The sequence below is a fragment of the Saccopteryx leptura genome, chromosome 13, assembly GCF_036850995.1.
Source record: "Saccopteryx leptura isolate mSacLep1 chromosome 13, mSacLep1_pri_phased_curated, whole genome shotgun sequence".
NCBI classification, from domain to species: domain Eukaryota; kingdom Metazoa; phylum Chordata; class Mammalia; order Chiroptera; family Emballonuridae; genus Saccopteryx; species Saccopteryx leptura.
In genome coordinates, this window is record NC_089515.1 from 32,766,933 (window position 1) to 32,789,935 (window position 23,003).

General features: G+C 39.3%; 1 protein-coding gene and 1 pseudogene across 3 annotated transcripts in view; one reads left to right on the plus strand and one right to left on the minus strand.

The window, feature by feature from the left end:
* TBC1D12 (TBC1 domain family member 12) overlaps window positions 1–23,003 on the minus strand; it is a 99,083-nt gene that overhangs the window by 4,370 nt on the left and 71,710 nt on the right. For 2 of the 3 annotated variants that reach the window (XM_066355290.1, XM_066355288.1), the window contains 6 exons: window positions 22,279–22,385; window positions 14,631–14,711; window positions 8,793–8,881; window positions 6,629–6,700; window positions 3,388–3,516; window positions 2,442–2,551 (listed from right to left, as the gene is read on the minus strand). In XM_066355290.1, the coding sequence (XP_066211387.1) occupies window positions 2,442–2,551; window positions 3,388–3,516; window positions 6,629–6,700; window positions 8,793–8,881; window positions 14,631–14,711; window positions 22,279–22,385 (588 nt within the window). The remainder of the gene's footprint in view (window positions 1–2,441; window positions 2,552–3,387; window positions 3,517–6,628; window positions 6,701–8,792; window positions 8,882–14,630; window positions 14,712–22,278; window positions 22,386–23,003) is intronic. The other variant, XM_066355289.1, reaches the window with a different exon arrangement.
* On the plus strand, window positions 14,123–14,513 carry LOC136384744 (ubiquitin-ribosomal protein eL40 fusion protein-like; annotated as a pseudogene).

Below are 23,003 nucleotides of genomic sequence, written 5' to 3' on the forward strand. Positions count from 1 at the left end.
ATATAAGGAACCCAAGTATCATCTTTTAGTAATCTAAATACAAAATGATAGTCTTACTTTTCCCTTTTCTCTTCTCTTTCCACAAACATCCACTGTTTTTTTTTCCCTTCCTCCTTAACCAAACTTTACTTGCTATTTCTTTTGGAGCATGTTAATACTACAACAGAATCACCAAAATGGTTTATCCCCATCCTTGCTGACAATGTCTGATTATATAATTCAATTTCCAGTGGTGCTTCAGGTGGTATTTGGTTGGGGAGGTTGCACTCGCAAAGAAAGTACCCAGTTTTTACATAGACTGTGTTTCTTTGAGGTTAGGGCTGATTTAAACTTGAGACAGGGAACTAAAAACTCTCCAACCAAAAAAAAAAATACTCTTTAGCACTGCCACTTATTTATTCCTCAGTTTTCCTGCACAATTGATTCTTGGATTTGTATATAATAATTCATAGAGGCAGTGAAACAAAAATCCATGTCTACTTTTTTGAGTAAAAACACATATTTAATGGCATAACAGAAAGAATACTCTTGGTGGTACAGAGAATACTAACATACTTTTCAAAATGAGAAAGGGTAACAGCAGTGCCTAGGCAGTTTCTAATACACTGCTCACAAAAACTAGGGGATATTTCATAGCTTCATATTCATTTTGAAATATCCCCTAGTTTTTGTGAGCAGACATAGTAATCCCTCATTATCAGTTCCATCCTGCTCCATGTATCAATTGTGATACTGATTTACCTCATGTTCACATTCCTCAAGACTGACAATTGAGTTATTTTACCCCCTTCTTTACATATTTAGTATTTGATGATATAATACTCATTACCTAGGGCCCTTCTCAGAGGAACTCTAATGTTCCTAGTGGAAATGAAAGGAAAATACATTTAAAAATTACTTGTTTTGCCTGACCTGTGGTGGCACAGTGGATAAAGCGTTGACCTGGAATGCTGAGGTCACCGGTTCAAAACCCTGGGCTTGCCTGGTCAAGGCATATATGGGAGTTGATGCTTCCTGCTCCTCCCCCCTTTCTCTCTCTCTCTCTCTCTTCCACTCTAACTCTCTCTCCTCTCTAAAATGAATAAATAAATAAATAAAAAATAAAATAAAAAGAGTTTAAAAAAAAATTACTTGTTTTTGCCCTGGTTGGTTAGCTCAGTGGTAGAACATCATCTTGGCATGTGGATGTCCTAGGTTCGATTCCGGATCAGGGCACATAGGAGAAGAGCCCATCTGCTTCTCCACTCTACCCCCTCTTGCTTCTCTCTCTCTCTTTGCTCCCACAACCATGGCTTAATTGATTTGAGCACATCAGCCTCAGGCGCTGAGGATGACTCATGAAGCCTCTGCCTCAGGCGCTAAAAATAGCTCAGTTGTGAGCATGGCCCCAAATGGACAGAGTACTGGCACCAAATGGCACTGGGTGGATCCTGGTTGGGGCACATGCTGGAGTCTGTCTCTCTTATCTCCCCTCCTTTCAATTGTAAAAGGAAAAAAAAAAACTTGTTTTTTAAAATGCCTAAATAAAAGAGGCCCAAACTGGGAAAATCATATTTTACCAATGTCATTATTTATTTTTCTATATTAAAACTTACTAATGGATAAAGTATCAAACTGGAACGCTGAGGTCTCCAGTTCAAAACCCTGAACTTGCCTCGTAATGGCACATATGGGAGTTGATGCTTCCTGCTCCTCCCCCCTTTTCTCGTTCTCTCTTTCTCCTCTCTAAAATAAATAAATATAATCTTAAAAAAAACTTACATGAAACCCACTGATTTCAAATGATTAGGATTTAAGGTTTAAATGCTTCATATGTATTTTTATTCTACTCTTTGTTATGCCATGGAGATCAACTGCTCCATTTCTTTGGCAAAATTCACCTGCCACTCTATAATCAGTTGACTACTGCTTACCAGAGTCTTAAACAAGCCCTCCAAGTTAAAACATAAGAGCTAGAATTGTCAAGTTGTAAAAAGACATTAGCACCTAAATAAGGCATCATTCCTGTGTCAGAAAGCTGGACAAAGCCTTGAAAAAAAACAAAGCCCTTCCTTAAAATAACTCTATCATAACTGTCATAAGCCCTCATGTGTTAACTAAAGAAAGGGTTAGCAACTCTTTCTGAAAGCTTAGTATGTACAGGGCATTGAATGAGATAATTCATGTAAAATACCCTTACTAAAACTCAAAATATAGTAGTATTATTCCCATTTCATAGATAAGAAACTAAAACACAAACTGAGAGATTCTGATTTCAACCCAGAATCCATGCTCTTAACAAAATATCTCCTTACAAAAATGTGATTTACTTTATTTGAAAAGGAAGAGGATTTTATGTATATGTTCCCCATGCATGAGATTTAATCTAGTTCCAAAAAACACTCAAAAAGTTATATTTTGTTTCCTTCTAATTAGTATATTTTATGTTCGTTATGACTTACCAGTCTATCAAGTATATGTCTGGTGTAAGACTATAAGATTTGAAATGAAGAAATAGTTTGGAGAGATTTTCTTCAAAAAATACTTCAAATGTTGCAAAATATTTCAACATCTAAAGATAGAAATATCAACAAAATTATTAAAAAGTATGCTCTAGAAATAGAAAAATTAAATCTGCAATCAGGCCCTGGCCAAGTAACTCAGTTGGTTAGAGCATCATCCCAATTTGCCAATGTTGTGGGTTTGATTCCTAGTCTGGGCACATATAAGAACCACCAATGAGGCCCTGGCCGGTTGGCTCAGTGGTAGAGCGTTGGCCTGGTGTGAAGGAGTCCTGGGTTCGATTCCCGGCCAGGGCACAAAGGAGAAGCGCCCATCTGCTTCTCTACCCCTCCCCCTCTCCTTCCTCTGTCTCTCTTCCTCTCCCGCAGCCAAGGCTCCATTGGAGCGGAGATGGCCCGGGCGCTGAAGATGGCTCTGTGGCCTCTGCCTCAGGCGCTAGAATGGCTCTGATTGCAGCAGAGCGATGCGCCAAGATGGGCAGAGCATCGCCCCCTGGTGGGCATGCCGGGTGGATCCCGGTCGGCATATGCGGGAGTCTGTATGACTGCCTCCCCGTTTCTAGCTTTGGAAAAATGCAAAAAAAAAAAAAAAAGAACCACCAATGGAATGCATAAATAAATGGAACAACAATCAGTATTTCTCTCTCTGTCTCAAATCAATCATTAAATAAAAAATTAAATCTTCAATCATTAGTTAACAGAAAATCTTGCTTAACACCTCTTTCTGAGTCTTTTCATTAAGCATTCATAAAAATATACTTAGTCAATGAAAAGTTTATTTTAGATCAGATTAATTTAATCTTTTATTGTTTTCACTCTAAAAGGGCATTCAGACTACTGAAACTGATAGTCAATGAAAAACATGGTTCATTCCAAATGTCCATACCATGCTATGATCCACACGGAAGAAAGCCAATTGGCATGGCTTATTCAGTAGATTTGCAAATGCAATGAAAGCATCTGCCTCTTCCAAATTGAGAATGAGAACTGCTGCTATGAAGGACATCCCTTGCACCTTTTAAAGGGGGAAAAACAAACAAACAAAAACCGGGCTTATAATAATAGTTCTATATTTTATTGCATTCCTGAAAAATTACAAAGTGCTATTACAATGTAAAATTAACCAAAATTCACCCCCCCATCAAAGATACATATAGAGAACTCGATAATAATCTCCCTAATTTTAAATATCTTGATCACACAGTGTGGTTTAAGAAGTATTAAGAGAAATTTTTGGAAAAAAGTATTAGCTTTTACTTGCTACACAACCTATCTCTCTGTGTACTACCTAGTTTATTTCCTCTTCGTTTGAAGTCTTTCAGAGTACAGAATCACAGAATTTAATAAAAATCAGGTGATGTCTTGTTATAACACATTTGTCTGAGGTAGAAATTGAGGAGCAAAGAATAAAAGTGAACTATGGCCTGACCAGGCGGTGGTGCAGTGGATAGAGCATCAGCCTGGGATATTGAGAATCCAGGGTTGAAACCCCGAGGTTGCCAGCTTGAGTGCGGGCTCACCGACTCGAGCGTGGGATCACAGAAGTGACGCTATGGTCGCTGACTTGAGCCCAAAGGTTGCTGGCTTGAGCAAGGGGTCAATGGCTTGGCTGCAGTGCCCTCTCCTCCCGTCAAGGCACATATGAGAAAGTAATCAATGAACAACTAAGGTGCCTCAATGAAGAACTGATGCTTCTCATCTCTCTCCCTTCCTGTCTCTGTTGTCGCTCCTCCTTTCTTTCTCTCTCTCTCAAAAAACAAAAAAAAAGTACACCAAGAGGCCCTGGCTAGGTAGCTCAGTTGGTTAGAGCGTCATTCCAATATGCCAAGGTTGCAGGTTCGATCCCCGGTCAGGGTACATAGAAGAATCAACCAGTGAATGCATAAGTGGAACAACAAATCAATCTCTCTCTCTCTCTCTCAAATCAATATATTAAAAGACAGAGAGACAGAGAACTATGAGAAGTGCTGATGAAACTCTAAAAAAGAAGTTGTAGAGGTTGAGATAGTAAGACCGGATATCTGAAAAGGAGGATAAAATAAAAACGCATTCTAAGATAAGACACATGAGTAAAGACATATAGAACCAGCCCAGTGGGAGCACAAGATTTATAATGGAAATAATGGGAGAAATTAGAAAAAGTAGGATATATTTACAAATAGGAAAAGACCTTAAGTAAAAGGCTATGCTATCTAATGTTTGCTTGTGAGTTATAAGAAACTACTGTACAGTCCTTAGCAGACAGATGGTATGGAACTGCTATTATAAAAATACTCATTCTTTCATTTAAAAAGGTTTATCAAGCACTTCCTTCTGGCAGAGATTAGTATAACAGACTTACACAGAGAGGACACTAAGAAAATTTGAAATGCCTCTGTCTCTTTCAACTTTCTTAGCAACCTTTAAACTCTCTAGCCCACTTGAATCTGGATTCCCACTCCACTACTATACTATCTTGAAACTTCTCTTACCAGGGTGACCAATGATATTTATTATAAAAATGCCAATGGGCACTTTCCTACCCACTTAGCAGAATTCTCGTAGCTTCTGTGACCCAATATTTTTTTGTTCTCCTCCTACTTCTCTGGCTTCTTCTGTTACTGTTCTATTTGCCATGTTTACCCAGAAGTCATAAAACCTTCATCTCCTTACTTTTGTTTTAAAATAAAGGAATTTTACAGCCTTCACAATAGGGTGGCTACCTGGAACAACTTACTGTATTTTGCTGCATGTTCATTTGCACATTAGTTCATTCATTTATTCATTTTCTTTCTTACGTGAAAAGCAGGGAGGTAGAGAAACAGACTCCCGCATGCACCCCAACCCGGATCTACCCAGCAAGCCCCCTACTGGGTGATGCTCTGCCCATCTAGGGCCATTGCTCCACTGCTCAGCAACTGAGCTATTTTTAGTGCTTGAGGCCAGGCCAAGGCACCATCCTCAGTGCCCAGGGCCAACTTGCTCCAACTAAGCCATGGCTGTGGGAGGAAATAAGAGACAGCTAAAGAGAGAAGGGGGAGGGGTAGAAAAGCAAATGGTCACTTCTATGTGCTCTGAAAGGGAATCAAACTTAGGACATCCACACACTGGGCCAACGCTCTACCACTGAGCCAACCGTTCATTCATTCAACAAATATTATGTGCTTATTGCCATATGAAAGGCATTGTTCTATGTATTTGAGATACTTCAGTGAATAAAAGATTCTTACAGTTTAGAAGGAGACAGACAATAAACAACAAATTAAATCACATATTATATTAAAAGGTGATAAGCACTACGGAAAAAGTAAAGCAAGTAAAGAGAGAAAGTGCCAGATTTGGTGCTAGGGAAAGTTGTATCATGCCTTAATCTTTGTTTATGTATTCTCCCAGAGACCCCATCTTTCTCTCTCTACTCTCATCAACATTTTTCCTAATCAATTTGGAGAAAACAGAAACTTTTTTTTGCCTGTTATCGTAGTTTAATAAATTTAGGTAAATTTATTCAACCAGCTCTGTTCTTTGAATGTAAAGCTGTTTGTCTCTTAGTCACTTTTCTTTCTATATTTGTTCTGCTTCTTAGAAAGCAAACAATTTTCTGTTGTCTGTAAGTAAAACTCTAAAAATAAACATGGCATTTTAGAGATTTTAATTTAACTAAACAGAGATTATTGAAATTAAAACATCTGCAGAGGAAAGAGCCAATAAGCAGTAAGCCAGGTCAGCTGCAAAATCTGGAAGACTCAGGAACTAAAGTTATCAGGTTTCTCTGAAACAGAGAGGTAGGACTAAAATTATAATTAGTTGAAATACTGTAAAAGGAGCAAATCCCCTTTCCTATCCTTCCCTCAACCTGGAGGCATAGTCAGGAAAACAAAGGTTAGGAAGAAGGTGGTAAGGCACTATATCAAAAGCAGTGGCAATAAATGAAAGTTTACAAAAAGAATGGTGAAATCCCCTGATGCTCCCCCAGAAAGATGGCAGCCAGTCTCATAACCCTCTGGTAGGAGACGGAAAGGTTCCTCTCTAGGTGAAGTTGATAGGTCCGAAGAAAAAAAGACACAGAGATACACACATTTGGGAGCTAATATATTTAGATGAGACAGATTAAATGTTTATATTAAAAAAAACCAGAAACAAATACTTACATAACCAACATCAGGTCTGTAACATGTATATGCCCCTAAAATACTATGTAAGACATCATGATATGGGCCACCCTTAGGAGAGAAAAATGAAATGTCAAACTATACAAATAATGGTCTCCAAGTTAATTCTCAAGTAACATATTAATAAACTTTAGCTCTTCCTAAATGCTACTCTGAGTACATTTAATCATTGTCAGAAATATTCTAAATGCACTCTGCCAAGATGTTTTCTAAAGAATTAATAAAAACAATTTGGGCCCTGGCCGGATAGCTCAGTTGGTTGAGCATCATTCCAATTCATCAGGTTTGCAGGTTTGATCCCCAATCAGGGCACATACAAGAATCAACCAATGAATGTAGAAATAAATGAAACAACAAATTGTTGTTTCTCCCCCCCCTCAAATCAGTAAATATTTAAAAATATTAATTCAGAACAACAAGACCATCTAACATACTCACTCGAGGGATACAAGCTATATATACTCTTCACAAAAATTAGGGGATATTTTATCACTTCATATTCAGCAATAAAATATCCCCTAATTTTTGTGAGCAGTACAGTTTATGTACAATTTTAAAGACTCCTGGATTTGGTACAATAAGATTACGAGTAAAACCTTGTTTCATTTTATATAATACAATTTTAACAACAAAAAAAATACCATCAAGCCACACTAAGTTTACTAGTAGTTTTTATCTTTTTTTGTGTGTGTGACAGAGACACAGAGAGAGAGACAAAGAAGAACAGATAGAGACCGACACACAGGAAGGGAGAGAGATGAGAAGCATCAATTCTTCCCCGTGGCTCCTTAGTTGTTCATTGATTGCTTTCTCATATGTGCCTTGAACAGGGAGCTACAGCAGAGCAAGTGACCCCTTGCTCAAGCCAGCAACCATGGGGTCATGTCTATGATCCCACACTCAAGCCAGTGACCCTGTGCTTAAGCTGGATGGGTCCATGCTCAAGCCGGTGACTTCGGGGTTTCAAACCTGGGTCCTCTGCATCCAAAACCGACACTCTACCCACTGCACCACGGCCTGGTCAGGCAATTTTTATCTTAATAGTAAAAATTTTTATCACATTTTATAAATCTAAAGATGATAGAGAAAATTCAATATGTAAGGATTTGAGTCAAATATAAAGTACCCATAAAATATAATATCTCTAAAATATAAGCAACTTAAAATTTTTTTTCTTTTCAATTACAGCTGACATTCAATATTATACTAGCTTCTGGTGTACAGCATAAGGGTTAGACATTTATATAACTTACAAAGTGATTCCTCACAAGTCTAGTACCCATCTGGTACCATACATAGTTATTACAATATTATTGACTATATTCCCTATGCTCTTCTTAATAGCTCTGTAAGAAACTTATTCTTAATAGCTTCTACACACAAAAAATGTTTTTTTCTATTTAAATAGTAATTCTTAAAAACTTTTAAGTTTGGGGACAAATTCCTTTATACGTAACAATTTTCTAGGCAAACTGTTAAAATTAAAATATCTTATAGAATAAAAAGCAAAACAGGCCCTGGCCAGTTGGCTCAGTGGTAGAGCATCGGCCTGGCGTGCGGAAGTCCCGGGTTCAATTCTCGGCCAGGGCACACAGGAGAAGCGCCCATCTGCTTCTCCACCCCTCCCCCTCTCCTTCCTCTCTGTCTCTCTCTTCCCCTCCCTGCAGCAAGGCTCCATTGGAGCAAAGATGGCCCGGGCGCTGGGGATGGCTCCTTGGCCTCTGCCCCAGGCACTAGAGTGGCTCTGGTCTCGGCAGAGCACGCCCCGAAGGGGCAGAGCATCGGCCCCTGGTGGGCGTGCTGGGTGGATCCCGGTCGGGCGCATGCGGGAGTCTGTCTGACTGCATCCCCGTTTCCAGCTTCAGAAAAATACAAAAAACAAACAAAAAAAAACCCCAAAAAAAGCAAAACAAAGAAATCCACCTTAACAATAATTCATCAAGTAATTACTGCATAACATTATTATGTGCTATGCTAACTGCAGTGAAATAAAATAATAAATTTTTATACTAGTTTTACATTTCTTATATAAAATTCCCTGAGTTTTATAGTTTTGCCTTTTAATTAGTAATAGCTATGAATTTAGAGGTTTGTTTACTTGGAATTTTTAAAAAATACTTAAAAACGGGTTAGAAACACTCACCTTCTGAAAAATGTAGAGAGAGGGAAATGTACGGGATATGTCCAACTTAATTAATTCCAGACTGGCCTCCCGATCAGCAACAGACACACCTGTAATTGCCAGGTAAATAAAGTTAATACAATTATTTGGCTATACCCATATCAATCTTGTAAACACAGAATGATCATATAGCACAGGGGTCCCCAAACTTTTTACACAGGGGGCCAGCTCACTGTCTGTCAGACCGTTGGAGGGCCAGACTATAAAAAAAACTATGAACAAATCCCTATGCACACTGCACATTATCTTAAAGTAAAAAAACAAAATGAGAAGAAATACAATATTTAAAATAAAGAACAAGTAAATTTAAATCAACAAACTGGGCCCTGGCCGGTTGGCTCAGCGGTAGAGCGTCGGCCTGGCGTGCGGGGGACCCGGGTTCGATTCCCAGCCAGGGCACACGGGAGAGGTGCCCATTTGCTTCTCCACCCCCCCCTCCTTCCTCTCTGTCTCTCTCTTCCCCTCCCGCAGCCAGGGCTCCATTGGAGCGAGGATGGCCCGGGTGCTGGGGATGGCTCCTTGGCCTCTGCCCCAGGTGCTAGAGTGGCTCTGGTCTTGGCAGAGCGACGCCCCAGAGGGGCAGAGCATCGCCCCCTGGTGGGCAGAGCGTCGCCCCTGGTGGGCGTGCCGGGTGGATCCCGGTCGGGCGCATGCGGGAGTCTGTCTGACTGTCTCTCCCCGTTTCCAGCTTCAGAAAAATACAAAAAAAAAAAAAAAAGACTAAATCAACAAACTGACCAGTATTTCAATGGGAACTATGCTCCTCTTACCAACCACCAATGAAAGAGGTGCCCCTTCCGGAAGTGCGGTGGGGACCAGATAAATGGCCTCAGGGGGCCGCATGCAGCCCCCGGGCTGTAGTTTGGGGACCCCTGATACAGCATATATGTTTCTTTTTTTTTTTTTTTTGTATTTTTCTGAAGCTGGAAACAGGGAGAGACAGTCAGACAGACTCCCGCATGCGCCCGACCGGGATCCACCCGGCACGCCCACCAGGGGGCGACGCTCTGCCCACCAGGGGGCGATGCTCTGCCCCTCCGGGGCGTCACTCTGTTGAGACCAGAGCCACTCTAGCACCTGGGGCAGAGGCCAAGGAGCCATTCCCAGCACCCGGGCCATCTTTGCTCCAATGGAACCTCGGCTGCGGGAGGGGAAGAGAGAGACAGAGAGGAAGGAGAGGGGGAGGGGTGGAGAAGCAGATGGGCACTTCTCCTTGTGCCCTGGTCGGGAATCGAACCCGGGACTTCTGCACGCCAGGCGACGCTCTATCACTGAGCCAACCGGCCAGGGCCCATATATGTTTCTTAAGGAAAGCTAAATAATCAAGAAATTTAAAGAAAAACCACAAAGTTTCCGTTGGAATGGAGCCTCTTCTGTGAAGAAAATACCTATAAATTGATCATGAAAGTTATATGGTGAACGGTTTCTACTTCCAGTTTTTTTTTTAGAAGGTATGGTTTTGTTTTTTCTTGTCCGCCCCCTATCCTCCGAGGGTGGGCAGATGATCATTCTCACAATAACAAATAGAAAAAAACAAGTAAATTTCAAGTATCAAAAAATTTTTAAAAGGCGTAAGAGAGGCCCTGGCTGAATGGCTCAGTTGGCTGGGCATCATCCTTAAGCACAGAGGTTGCTGGTTCAATCTCTGGTCAGGGCACACACAGGAACAGATCGATGTTCTGTGTGTGTCTCTCTCTCCCTTTGTCTCGTTAAAGTAAAAAAAATAAAAAAGCATAATAGAGCTGTGTATACAGAAAGGTCTAGAGAATTTAAATCCCAGAAAGAGAAAAGCCTTTCCTAGGTGAGTGGATACCAGGGGTTGTTTTTCTTTCTATGGCCATCTGCCAAGTCTGGGAATGGGTTCAGGATTACACGTGCCATAGACAAAGGTACTTTGCTTGGGGAAAGAGAAACCAGAAAAGCTTTTCAAAGAATAAATAACACTAATGTGATAAAGACTGAATGTCTGTTTGGTTTTTTCCAATGAGACTTTTGCTGAGTGCTAGCCTAGTATAGTGCAGAAAGCCAAGCTAGAAAGGCAGATTGAAATCACCCAAATGACATGGTCCTCAGGGAATATCTCATGTAGGGAGGAGCCTGTAATCAAAATAGGACAGTACTTGCCATTAAGAAGTTGAAATCCAAGATGAACTAAGTCTATCTAAAGCGGCAATTTTGCCCAAACCTCGCTCAGTTACCGAGTAAATGGAGGTGATAACCCAACTGCCTAACAACAACAACAAAAAAAGAACAAGCTCCTTTTACAGAAGAAACATCAGCTTCAGTTTATACATTCTTCTATATAAAACTGACATACAATTTAAAATTTTAAGATATGCATAGAAGCAGGAAAATATAACTAAGGGGGGAAACAAGTTAATATGTAGAAGCAGACCTGCTGATGATCCAGTATTGGAATTAACAAAAAAAGACATTAATTGTTACATGTTAAAGAAAAAAGAGAAAAAAAGATGGGGAGAACTGTATGAAATGAAAGGATAAAGAATTTTAACAGAGAAAATAGAATAAGCAACAACAACAACAAAAAAAACCCAAAAACATGTGAACAGTCTGACTGGTGGTAGTGCAGTGGATACAGCATCCACCTGGGATGCTAAGATCCCAGGTTTGAAAACCTGAGGTTGCCAGATTGAGCACAGGGTCACTGGCTTGGGTGAAGGATCATCAACGTGATTCCAAGGTCACTGGTTTGAGCCCAAGAAGATCGCTGTTTGAGTAAGGGGTCACTGGCTCAGTTTGAGTCCCCCAGTCAAGATACATATAAGAAGCAATGAGGCCCTGGCCAGTTGGCTCAGTGGTACAGCATCAGCCTGGCGTGCAGGAGTCCCGGGTTCGATTCCCGGCCAGGGCACATAGGAGAGGCACCCATCTGCTTCTCCACCCCTCCCCCTCTCCTTCCTCTCTGTCTCTCTCTTCCCCTCCCGCAGCCAAGGCTCCACTGGAGCAAAGTTGGCCTGGGCGCTGAGGATGGTTCTGTGGTCTCTGCCTCAGGCACTAGAATGGCTCTGGTTACAACAGAGCAACACCCCAATGGGCAGAGCATCGCCCCCTGGTGGGCGTGCCGGGTGGATCCCGGTCGGGCGCATGTGGGAGTCTGTCTGACTGCCTCCCCGTTTCCAACTTCAGAAAAATACAAAAGAAAAAAAGAAGCAATGAACAACTCAAGTGACACAACTACAAGTTGATATTTGTCTTTCTCCCTTCCTGTCTCTCTCTCTTTTGCGAAAACAAACAAAACAGGTGAGCATTCTAGAATTACAAAGTATAGTATCTGAAATTGAACAAATTTAAGAGAATAGATGTAGAAAAAAAGGTTAACAAACAATTACATAGATCAATAAAAATAATCTAAATTAACTCACAGAAAACAATTTTTTTAAGCATAAGAGACTTGTAGGATACTGTAAAATTTTGACATACATGTAACTGAAGTCTTAGAAGGAAAGGAGAGATGGGCCAGAGGTAATATTTGAAAACATAATGGTTAAAAAAGTTTAATGACAACGGAAAATTATAAACACCAAGGAAATAAATCAGAAGTTTAAACAGAACATTGTTTCTCCTTGGTACAATCATTCATTTACATTCAATTAATTTCTACTAAAGTACAACTTTTCCCACTTTTTCATGACAAAATATCTCAGAAACAAATACTTAAAATTTTAATTCTTACACTTTTAATACTTTATAAAAATAAGTATAAAAAGAATGATGAAACACCTGTATCTTGCATTTCTACTTTCCTACAAATAGCTGATATAGCTAACAGGTCTCAAGACGATACTTACACAAACCCTTCTCAAAATCAAGTCTTCTCTAACTTTGTTTAGTCAATTTTCCCCTCCTTACTGTTTACTTTTTTTTTCTTTTTTAATTTTTTTTATTTATTTATTCATTTTTAGAGAGGAGAGAGAGACAGAGAGAGAGAAAGGGGGAGGAGCTGGAAGCATCAACTCCCATATGTGCCTTGACCAGGCAAGCCCAGGGCTTTGAACCGGCAACCTCAGCGTTTTCAGGTTGACGCTTTACCCACTGCACCACCACAGGTCAGGCTACTTTTTTTTTTCTAATTGCAGTTTACATTCAATATTATTTTGCATTAGTTTCAGGTATATTTTTCACTATTCTACATCGGAAAAAAAGGAATATTCAAGGAATTTAAGAGAGTTGTTTACACGTTAATACAAAACCACTATAAAATATACACCATCTCTCTATTCTAAACCATGATTCATTTTTAGAGTTTTACTTATAAGTAAAAGAAGAAAATTTGCTTTTTACTAAGTAGAACAAATATAGAAAGAAAAGTAACTGGCAGACAAATGACTTCTCATTATTGAAGGACAAGAAGATGGTTGAATAAATTTACCTAAATTTAATAAACTATGATAACAGAAAAAATGATTTTCTCCAAAATGATTAGAAAAAAAATTGACAGTGGAAGAAAAGAAGGGCTGTTTGAGCAAAGTAAATGAACAAAGATTAGGTACAGTAAGAATTATAAAAAATATATTAGGGAGTGAGAGAAAGTCAGCGAGAAGGAAGACAGGAGGCCACAAGTGAGGTGTGAAGATCATCTATTGTCAAGACTTAGCCTAAAAACACTTTCACCCCATTAGTCTTACTGTTGTGATTAAATCCTGGGCTCTGGAGTCCAAAAACCTAGATTACATCATGGCTTCACTGCTTATAAGTTACTAATACTTTGTGTTTCTCCTTATATTATCCAGGATAATATCACCTACTTAAAGGGTTATGCACATTAAAGGTGATAATATATGTAAAGCAATTACTATATAGTTCCTGACACATAGTAAAAATCACCTTCAGTGACTGCATTTTCATCTAGAAACTTTTTTTTTTACAGAGACAGAGAGAGAGTCAAGAGAGAGGGATAGACAGGGACAGACAGACAGACAGGAACGGAGAGATGAGAAGCATCAATCATTAGTTTTTCATTGCGCATTGTGACACTTTAGTTGTTCATTGATTGCTTTCTCATATGTGCCTTGACCGCGGGCCTTCAGCAGACCAAGTAACCCCTTGCTCAAGCCAGCGACCTTGGGTCCAAGCTGGTGAGCTTTGCTCAAACCAGATGAGCTCGAGCTCAAGCTGGTGACCTCGGTGTCTCGAACCTGGGTCCTCAGTATCCCAGTCCGATGCTCTGTCCACTGCGCCACCGCCTGGTCAGGGCTAGAAACTTTTGTTAACAAAAAATAATCACCCCCTTCCTCTTCATCAAGGCGGTGGAGCAGCCTCCCCAGCAGATGCAGAGATGCGGATCTTTGTGGTGACTCTGACTGGCAAGACCTTCACCCTCGAGGTTGAGCCCTGTGACACCACTGAGAATGTCAAAGCTAAAATCCAAGACAAGGAGGGCATCTTGCTTGACCAGCAGTGTCTGATTTTTTGCAGGCAAAGAGCTAGAGGATGGCCATACTCTCCCAGACCACAATATTCAGAAAGAGTAAACCGTGCACTTGGTGCTTCACCTGCAGGATGGCATCACTGAGCCCTCCCTCTGCCAGCTTGCCTAGAAGTACAACTGTGACAAGATCTGCCACAAGTGTTATGCCTCCCTACACCCCCGCATTGTCAACTGCCACAGGAAGAAGTGTGGCCACAAACACCAACAAGCTGCACCCCAAGAAGGTTAAATAAGTCCCTGCCACTGCCTCCCTGAGTCCGCAGGGTGGCCTTCCGTCTGAACCCCATGGCCCTGGGGCCTCAATAAAGTTTCCCTTTCAATGAAAATAATCATCATCATCATCATCACACCTTCTGTATCATTCTCTGAACTTGTTTCACTGAAGCTTTTCCACCGTTCTTTTGCTCTTGATAGGAAGATTTCATAAAGTTCTGGGGGGGGGGGGGGAGAAGAACATAAATTCATAAATAGTAGTAAAGAAATATATTTACATATTTTAATTTTTACTCTTAAAATAATAAAGATCCCATTATAAGTCAGGTCTCCCTTAAGTAGCTGGCATAAAAAATGTGGCAAGTTGAAGTACTTGATTCTACCAGAACTATTTATTATAGAACCAGAAAAACAGCAAATGAAAATACTCCAGAGCAGCCATCCAAAGAGGTACAATACAGAATGTACATAGAGGCAGGTAAGAGATGCTTCTGCTAAAGGAGTATCACTGTGGAATAACAGAAACGTGATTTCTGGAGTCAGTCAGACTATATTCAAATTCTAGCTCTGCTACTTAGGACTTGGCTTTCTTCATCTGTAAACTGAAGAAAATTAATACCGCCCTGGCCGGTTGGCTCAGCGGTAGAGCGTCGGCCTAGCGTGCGGAGGACCCGGGTTCGATTCCCGGCCAGGGCACATAGGAGAAGCGCCCATTTGCTTCTCCACCCCTCCGCCGCGCCTTCCTCTCTGTCTCTCTCTTCCCCTCCCGCAGCCAAGGCTCCATTGGAGCAAAGATGGCCCGGGCGCTGGGGATGGCTCTGTGGCCTCTGCCCCAGGCGCTAGAGTGGCTCTGGTCACAACATGGCGACGCCCAGGAGGGTCGCAACATGGCGACACCCAGGATGGGCAGAGCATCGCCCCCTGGTGGACAGAGCGTCGCCCCTGGTGGGCGTGCCGGGTGGATCCCGGTCGGGCGCATGCGGGAGTCTGTCTGACTGTCTCTCCCTGTTTCCAGCTTCAGAAAAATGAAAAAAAAAAAAAAAAAAAAAAAAAATTAATACCTACTTATGGGGTTACTAATGATTAAACAAGGTCATTTATGTAGAGCTCCTGATACCTTACAGACCCTCAACAAATGCTGGTTCTTGCTTCCTTCTCTCTTGAAACTGGTTTCTCCATTATGATACTGCTATCTAAATCTATACAACTTTGCAGTCAAAGGGTCACATATAAAAATCTCTACCCCATCTTTACTTAAGTGCCCAATCACTTTTTGAGACCACACTCTACATGTTCATATGCAGAATCTCATTAAAATTTCAAAACCAGAAATACTGAAATTTTTTTTTCTCGATTCTAAAATTTTAATTATCTTTACTTTCTAACCATTACACATATTTTAATTATACAAAACTAAATTTCAATAACAAAAGAACAGCAAAATAAATATCTCTTGCCCAAACACCAAGATTTAAATACTGTCCCAAGTACCAAGAACATTTTTTGCTTCAATTAATCTTGTTTATATTATAATTTTATTTTTAAAGGTAATACAGGTACAGAACTTAAAAAATCAAACATTATAAAACAGTATAGAATGAAAAATAAATTTACTTCCCTCAAATGCAACTATGCTTACCAGAACTCTAAAGATGAAAATATGCATACATACGTACACACGTTTCAGTTTTTGCAAAACAAAAACAAAAATACAAAATACAAAAGTAGCACCATATTAATTACAGCACTGATCTGCAACTTGCTTTATATAGTGGAGTAAGTCTGCTTTCATTTATTGTTTCAACAACTGCACAGTATTCCAATGTATGACTGTACCACAGTAAGTATTCTTGTATCGTCAAGAATCAGATCTTTATCAAATAACTTACTAGATATATTTTAAACAGACTCTTATTATTTTGATCTCTTCTCCCTTCTGTTCACTCTTCATTATTACTAATGGTTTGGAAAAAAAATTTAAAAAGAAAGAAATCAAACTCAAAATTTCTATTATTTGTGCCCCATTCCATTTGGCATAAGCGCTGGACATAATTTTTAAATTTAGATATACAATATTTTGCAGATATGAGAAAACCAAATTGAAGTTCACACTTTTTATTTCAAACCAGGTCCAGTTTAACTATTATATTCAAATTTTATAAAATTTTAAAGCTATCTTGGAAAAAGAAAGGCTCACCAAACAAATCTATCACCTCTGGAAGCTACAAAATTGATCCAATAGTAAAAAATGTGGTAATGCATTTCAAAATATCAAAGGACTTCTCTCCAGGGCAGATTTATACTGTTTATCTAAAATAAGATGATCTGCATCTCAGTTCAATTCCTTGCTCGACTGAAAATTACATTTATTTTATTTTACTTTATTACTTTTTTTTACAGAGACAGAGTGACCATCAGAGAGAGGCATAGATAGGGACAGACAGTCAGGAACAGAGAAAGAGAGATGAGAAGCATCAATCATCAGTTTTTCATTGAGACACCTTAGTTGTTCACTGATTGCTTTCTCATATGTGCCTTGACCGTGAGGCTACAGCAGACTGAGTAACCCCTTGCTCAAGCCAACGACCTTGGGTCCAAGCTGGTGAGCTTTTGCTCAAAGCAGATGAGCCTGCGCTCAAGCTGGCGACCTTGGGGTCTCGAACGTGGGTCCTCTACATCCCAGTTTGACACTCTATCCACTGCGCCATCGCCTGGTCAGACTGAATATTACATTTATTTTATTTTGAATCTACAAATGTAGAACTTGAAGCAGATTTAAAGATGTATCTCCGGAACAGATCAGCATATTTTCACTTTCTGATTTTCTGATAATGTTGATATTGTACATACTCTCGGCAAATTTCACTTTCTCTATAATTTTATACTCATTATCACACAAAAAAAGACAGAACAATTCTTTAAGATACCTAACAATCTTACCTTCATTTTACAGATGAAGAAAACTAAGACTTTTAGATGTTAAGTAATTTGCCCAAGGTCACAAACCCAATATATAATAGAACCAAGATTTGAACCACATTTGACTAACATCAGAACTCTTATTCTTTGTTACTATTCCCTAATGATCATAAGTTTATGATTAAAAAAATATAACAGGTGAGTCAAACTATTGTAGCCATTGAAAGTAAAGTTATCAAAGTAAATCTACTTCAATATAATAATTTAGCTTCCTTCCCACCACTAATGAAATAGAGAATGATTATTGATTCTATTCCTAAATACCTAATTCTTTTTTAGAGAAAACCTAAAATTACTTTGAAAATAAATGGCCTAGTTATTTCAAGCTTTAAAAACATTTTTGAGTACAGTATCACAAAGTTAATACCAACTTAACCAATATTTCAATGTCTAAGTTATCAGGATACCTTAACATTATAAATCCAAAGTTCTCAAGAAAACAAAATTGTAAACACAATAAAATTTCAGTCACCAATACTTTATCACCTCATCTGTATACAAAACCAATCCCTAAAACTTTAAAACAATTACATTATGTTCAATAATCCTTAATATTCAAGATTTTAATTATCTAACGTAAAGTTTTAACTGTAATGTAAAAACATTTCCTTTTAATCTGTTCAAAGCACAGAAAGCAAAAAAAACCTTTGCTTTACTTGGAAAGAAGAGCTAAGTCACGCAGAACCTATAACCTTTTCTAAGCTAAATTAAAAACTGTTCATTCTTCCTCTAAATTCTATTAAAAAAAAAAAAAAGTCCCGTTAAAAACACCATGTTCACCTGACCTGTGGTGGCACAGTGGATAGAGCTGACCTAGAATGCTGAGGTCGCCAGTTTGAAACCCTGGGCTCGCACGGTCAAGGCACATACAGGAAGCAACTACAAGTTCATGCTTCCTGCTCCTCCCCTTCTCTCTCTCTCTCTCTTTCTCTCCTCTCTCTAAAAAATTAATAAAATCTTTAAAAAGAAATATTCATTATAGGATTACTGTGAAAATCACTTTTAAAATCATATTATGGCCTGACCAGGTGGTGGCGCAGTGGATAGAGCGTTGGACTGGGATGCGGAGGACCCAGGTTTGAGACCTCGAGGTCACCAGCCTGAGCACGGGCTCATCTGGTTTGAGCAAAAGCTCACCAGCTTGGACCCAAGGTTGCTGCCTCAAGCAAAAAAAGGTTACTCGGTCTGCTGAAGGCCTACAGTCAAGGCACATATGAGAAAGCTGTCAATGAACAACTACTCCATTCCGATCTGTCTGTCCTTATCTATCCCTCTCTCTGACTTTCTCTCTGACCCTGTAAAAAAAAAAAAAATCATATTATGATCCTGCTATTCAAAGTTGGCATCACTTTTAGAACTAAAGATTTTTGCTATAATCCCGTCCAGATATATATATATATATATATATATATATATATATATATATATATATATATATATATATATGATGCAGACTGCTGCAATGAACATCCTTACAGAAAAGCTTTTCTACCCAATCCTGATTATTCCCTTAGATTCTTAGAGCTGGAATAAATAAGTCAAAGGTTATTTTTTTTGTTTCTTTAAAAAGATTTTATTTATTGAATTGTAGAGAGAGGAGAAAAAGAGGAAAAGGGGGCAGAGTGGAAGAGCGGGAAGCAGCAGTGGTTGCTTCTCGTGTGTGCCTTGATCGGCAGGCCCAGGGCGTCTATCCAGCAACCTCAGCATTCCAGGTTCATGCTTTACCCACTGCACCACCACAGGTCAGGCAAAGGTTATGGGGTTTTTTTTTTTCTGGCTTTTGGTAAACAATTCTAAATTATTTTCAGTCACAGTGTATGCAGGTAATTCTCATTCCTTTTTATTTTCTTTAATTTTATTTATTCATTTTAGAGAGGTGGGAAGGGGGGGAGAGAGAAAGAGGGCTGGAAGCTTCAACTCCCATACGTGCCTTGACCAGGCAAGCCCAGGGTTTCGAACCAGAGACCTCAGTGTCCCAGGTTGATACTTTATCCACTGTGCCACCACAGGCCAGGCTCTCATTCTTTTTAATCACTTATTTGAAAGGTAGCAAAGAGTACTTTAATATTCTTTTAACATATATGTCACTGACTTATCACTAGGAAAATGGCTAAGTTGATCACAGTGCAGCCAAACTGTAGAATACAGTGCAACTATAGTACCTTGTACATACTGACATGAAAGGATGTTCAGCAGAGATTTTAGATTAAAAGCTAGCCATAGAATAATCTCATGGCATAAACTTCTTTTTGTGTGAAAAATCAAATAAAAGAAAGATCAAGAAAAGGCCTAAAAATTATCTTATTTAGAAACCCACTTTTTTTTTATGTGTTCTAAAAAAAGATCTGGAAGGACATCCACCAAATTGCTTAAGTAGGATCAAAAGCCAGAATTTGGGTAGAAGAGGGTAAAGAAACATACAGTTTACACTTTATTGATGCTTGACTTTTTTTCAATAAATCTTTAAATATATATTTTTAAATTTTATACATTTAAAAATTTTTTTTATTTATTGAGTATAAAGAGAGAGGAGAGTTAGAGAGTGAAAGAGAGAGGAACAATGATCTGTTCCTGTATGTGCCCTGACCAGGGATCGAACCAGCAACCTCTGTGCTTTGAGACCAATGCTCTAACCAACTGTGCTAGGGCAAAATAAACATTTTAAGTAACATTATTTATACTATACTAGAGTACCTAAGTCTTTTTTTATAGACTTTATTTATTGATTTTAAAGAGTGGAGAAAGAGGGGGGAGTGGAAGGAGGGGGAAGGAGGGGGGGAGAGAGAGAAAGAGAAAGAGAGAGAGAGAGAGAGAGAGAGAGAGAGAGAGAAAGAGAAAGCCATGGGGGTAGAGCAAGAAGCATCAACTCATAGTTGCTTCTCATATGTGCCTTGACCAGGCAAGCCTGGGGTTTCAAACCGGTGACGTCAGCGTTCCAGCTTGATGCTTTATCCACTGTGCCACGACAGGTCAAGCCTTAAGTCTTTTCTTTTAACAGATAAAAACCAAGAATAAACATTTTTATTGCTACAAGGTATAAGCAGAACACATAGGGAGGGATAAGGGGCAGGATATGCAATTAAATCCCATTCAGGGAAAAAACCATCTTTGGCCATTGTGATTTCAGCATTGGTGAACCAATACAGTTCTTGGAAGATAAATTTCCCTTTCCAGAAGTGGCCATGATATTTTTTTTATTGTGCCACAAAATATACAAAAATAAGTGATGAGTTATTTAAAACATTTGTTCAATTGAAGTTTCTTTCATTTTCTTATTGAATGTACTGAGATGATACTGGTTAATAAAAATATATAGGTCTCAGGTGTACAACTCTATAATATGTCATCAGTACTCTGTATTATGTGTTCACCATCCCTGGTTGCCTAAGTCTTTCTATGGTGCCACAGTCTAGCATCATCATTATCACTCAGATCTATTTAGTATTTTTTTTTATTAACTATTTTATATTTCTCCCATTTGGTATTATCCTAATTTTAATTTTTTTAACTTCATCAAAACTTCTCTGTATTTTTATTTATTATTATTATTATTATTTTTTACAGAGACAGAGAGTCAGAGAGAGGGATACGTAGGGACAGACAGACAAGAACGGAGATGAGAAGTATCAATCATCAGTTTTTCACCGAGGCACCTTAGTTGTTCACTGATTGCTTTCTCATATGTGCCTTGACCATGGGGCTACAGCAGACTGAGTAACCCCTTGCTCAAGCCAGCGACCCTGGGTCCAAGCTGGTGAGTTTTTTGCTCAAACTAGATGAGCCCGCGCTCAAGCTGGCGACCTCAGGGTCTCAAACTTGGGTCCTCCACATCCCAGTCCAATGCTCTATCCACTGCGCCACCACCTGGTCAGGCAAAACTACTCTGTATTTTACTCCTCCAAAGTTTTAGGAAACTTAAAACAATTCCTTGAGCGTCTTGTTTTATTTAAACATTACAATTTTCAAATTAAAAAAATAAAATCTAGGACTTGAGTAGAGATTAGAAAAAAATTTTTAGCGTTTTTTAGCCTTCCCCCAATATTTATGTTCCTTTTTAAATAAAAGGGAAACCTTGGCCCTGGCTGGTTGGCTCAGGAGTAGAGAATTGGCCTGTCGTGTGGATGCCCCAGGTTTGGTTCCCAGCCAGGGCACACAGGAGAGGTGCCCATTTGCTTCTCCACCCCTCCCCCTCTCCCTTCTCTCTCTCTCTCTCTCCTCTCCTCCTACAGCCAAGGCTCGATTAGAGCGAGTTGGCCCCCAGTGCTGAGGATGGCTCCATGGCCTCCACCTCAGGCATTAAAAAATGACTCGGGTTACAACAGAGCAAGGGTCCCAGATAGGCAAAGCATCACCCACTAGTAGGCTTGCCAGGCGGATCCCAGTCGGGGTGCATGGCAGGGGTCTGTCTCTGCCTCCCCTCCTCTCATTAAAATAAAAAAAATTAAAAAATAAATAAGGGAAACTTTCTGCAAGTAGACTTTTATTTTTCTTTATAATACAGGTATCCACTGCTTCCTAGAATCCCAGCAGTTTTTGCAGTTACCTCCAGTTAAGATATTTGATGCGAGGAATATTACTGATAGTTGTAAACAAAAGGAAAACCCACAAGTCTTATTTTGAGAATATGAGATATAGTAAACTTATTAAATTATACCAGGTTTTAAAGGAAGATGGAAAATGAAGCATGCTCTTAAAATGACATTATATTTAAAAACGTCTTTTTAAATGGCCAATCTACTAATCTGCTTTGTAACTCTGGAGATGGCTATTTGTATGTGTGGGAGTAACTGAATATAGAATACAAACCAGGAGTGATATTTAGTTCATTTCCTACAGCTAGACTCCAAACTTTCCCACGAACACTAGGGGGCAATCCCTGCCACCACAATTCTCGAACTCTTCTCGTACTACGCCTAGAATTAAAGGGGGAGAAAAAAGGAGAAAGTTACTTTTTATACCAAAAAATACTAGTTGCATGATGGTTTACCTAGTGTATGGCCAAGTGACTGAATGATTTCTAAGAAAACAAAGTATGTGATGCACTCTTTCTGTTGTGTTCATGCTCGTAGGCCAAAAAGAAAAAGAGTACCCTAAAGAGAAACAATAGTAATTTAAAGGGACTGCCTTCTATCGCTGTCATTTATACTGATAAAATGAAAGAATCAGAAATATATTGATAATTATGAAAAAACAGGATAAAAGGAACATAAAAATTTGTTGCTGATTCAGTACCCAAAAGAAATTCACAAAGTATTCACTATAGGTAAGACCCTAGTCATTGAGAGGCAGTGTAGTCTGCTTAAAGGGTGTGGACTTTACAGTCAGATAGACCTGAGTTCAAATCTAGTTTAACCATTCATTAATTGTATAACCTTAGGCAAATCACTTAACCTGTCTGACCTTGAGCTTCTCTATAAGATAAGTGGGAGTAAAAGGTTGTGAGAATCAAATGCAATTACTTATGTAAAGAGCCTAATATAAAATCTGTCACAATGTCCAACAGTCAACAAATTGCCAATGCATATCTTATA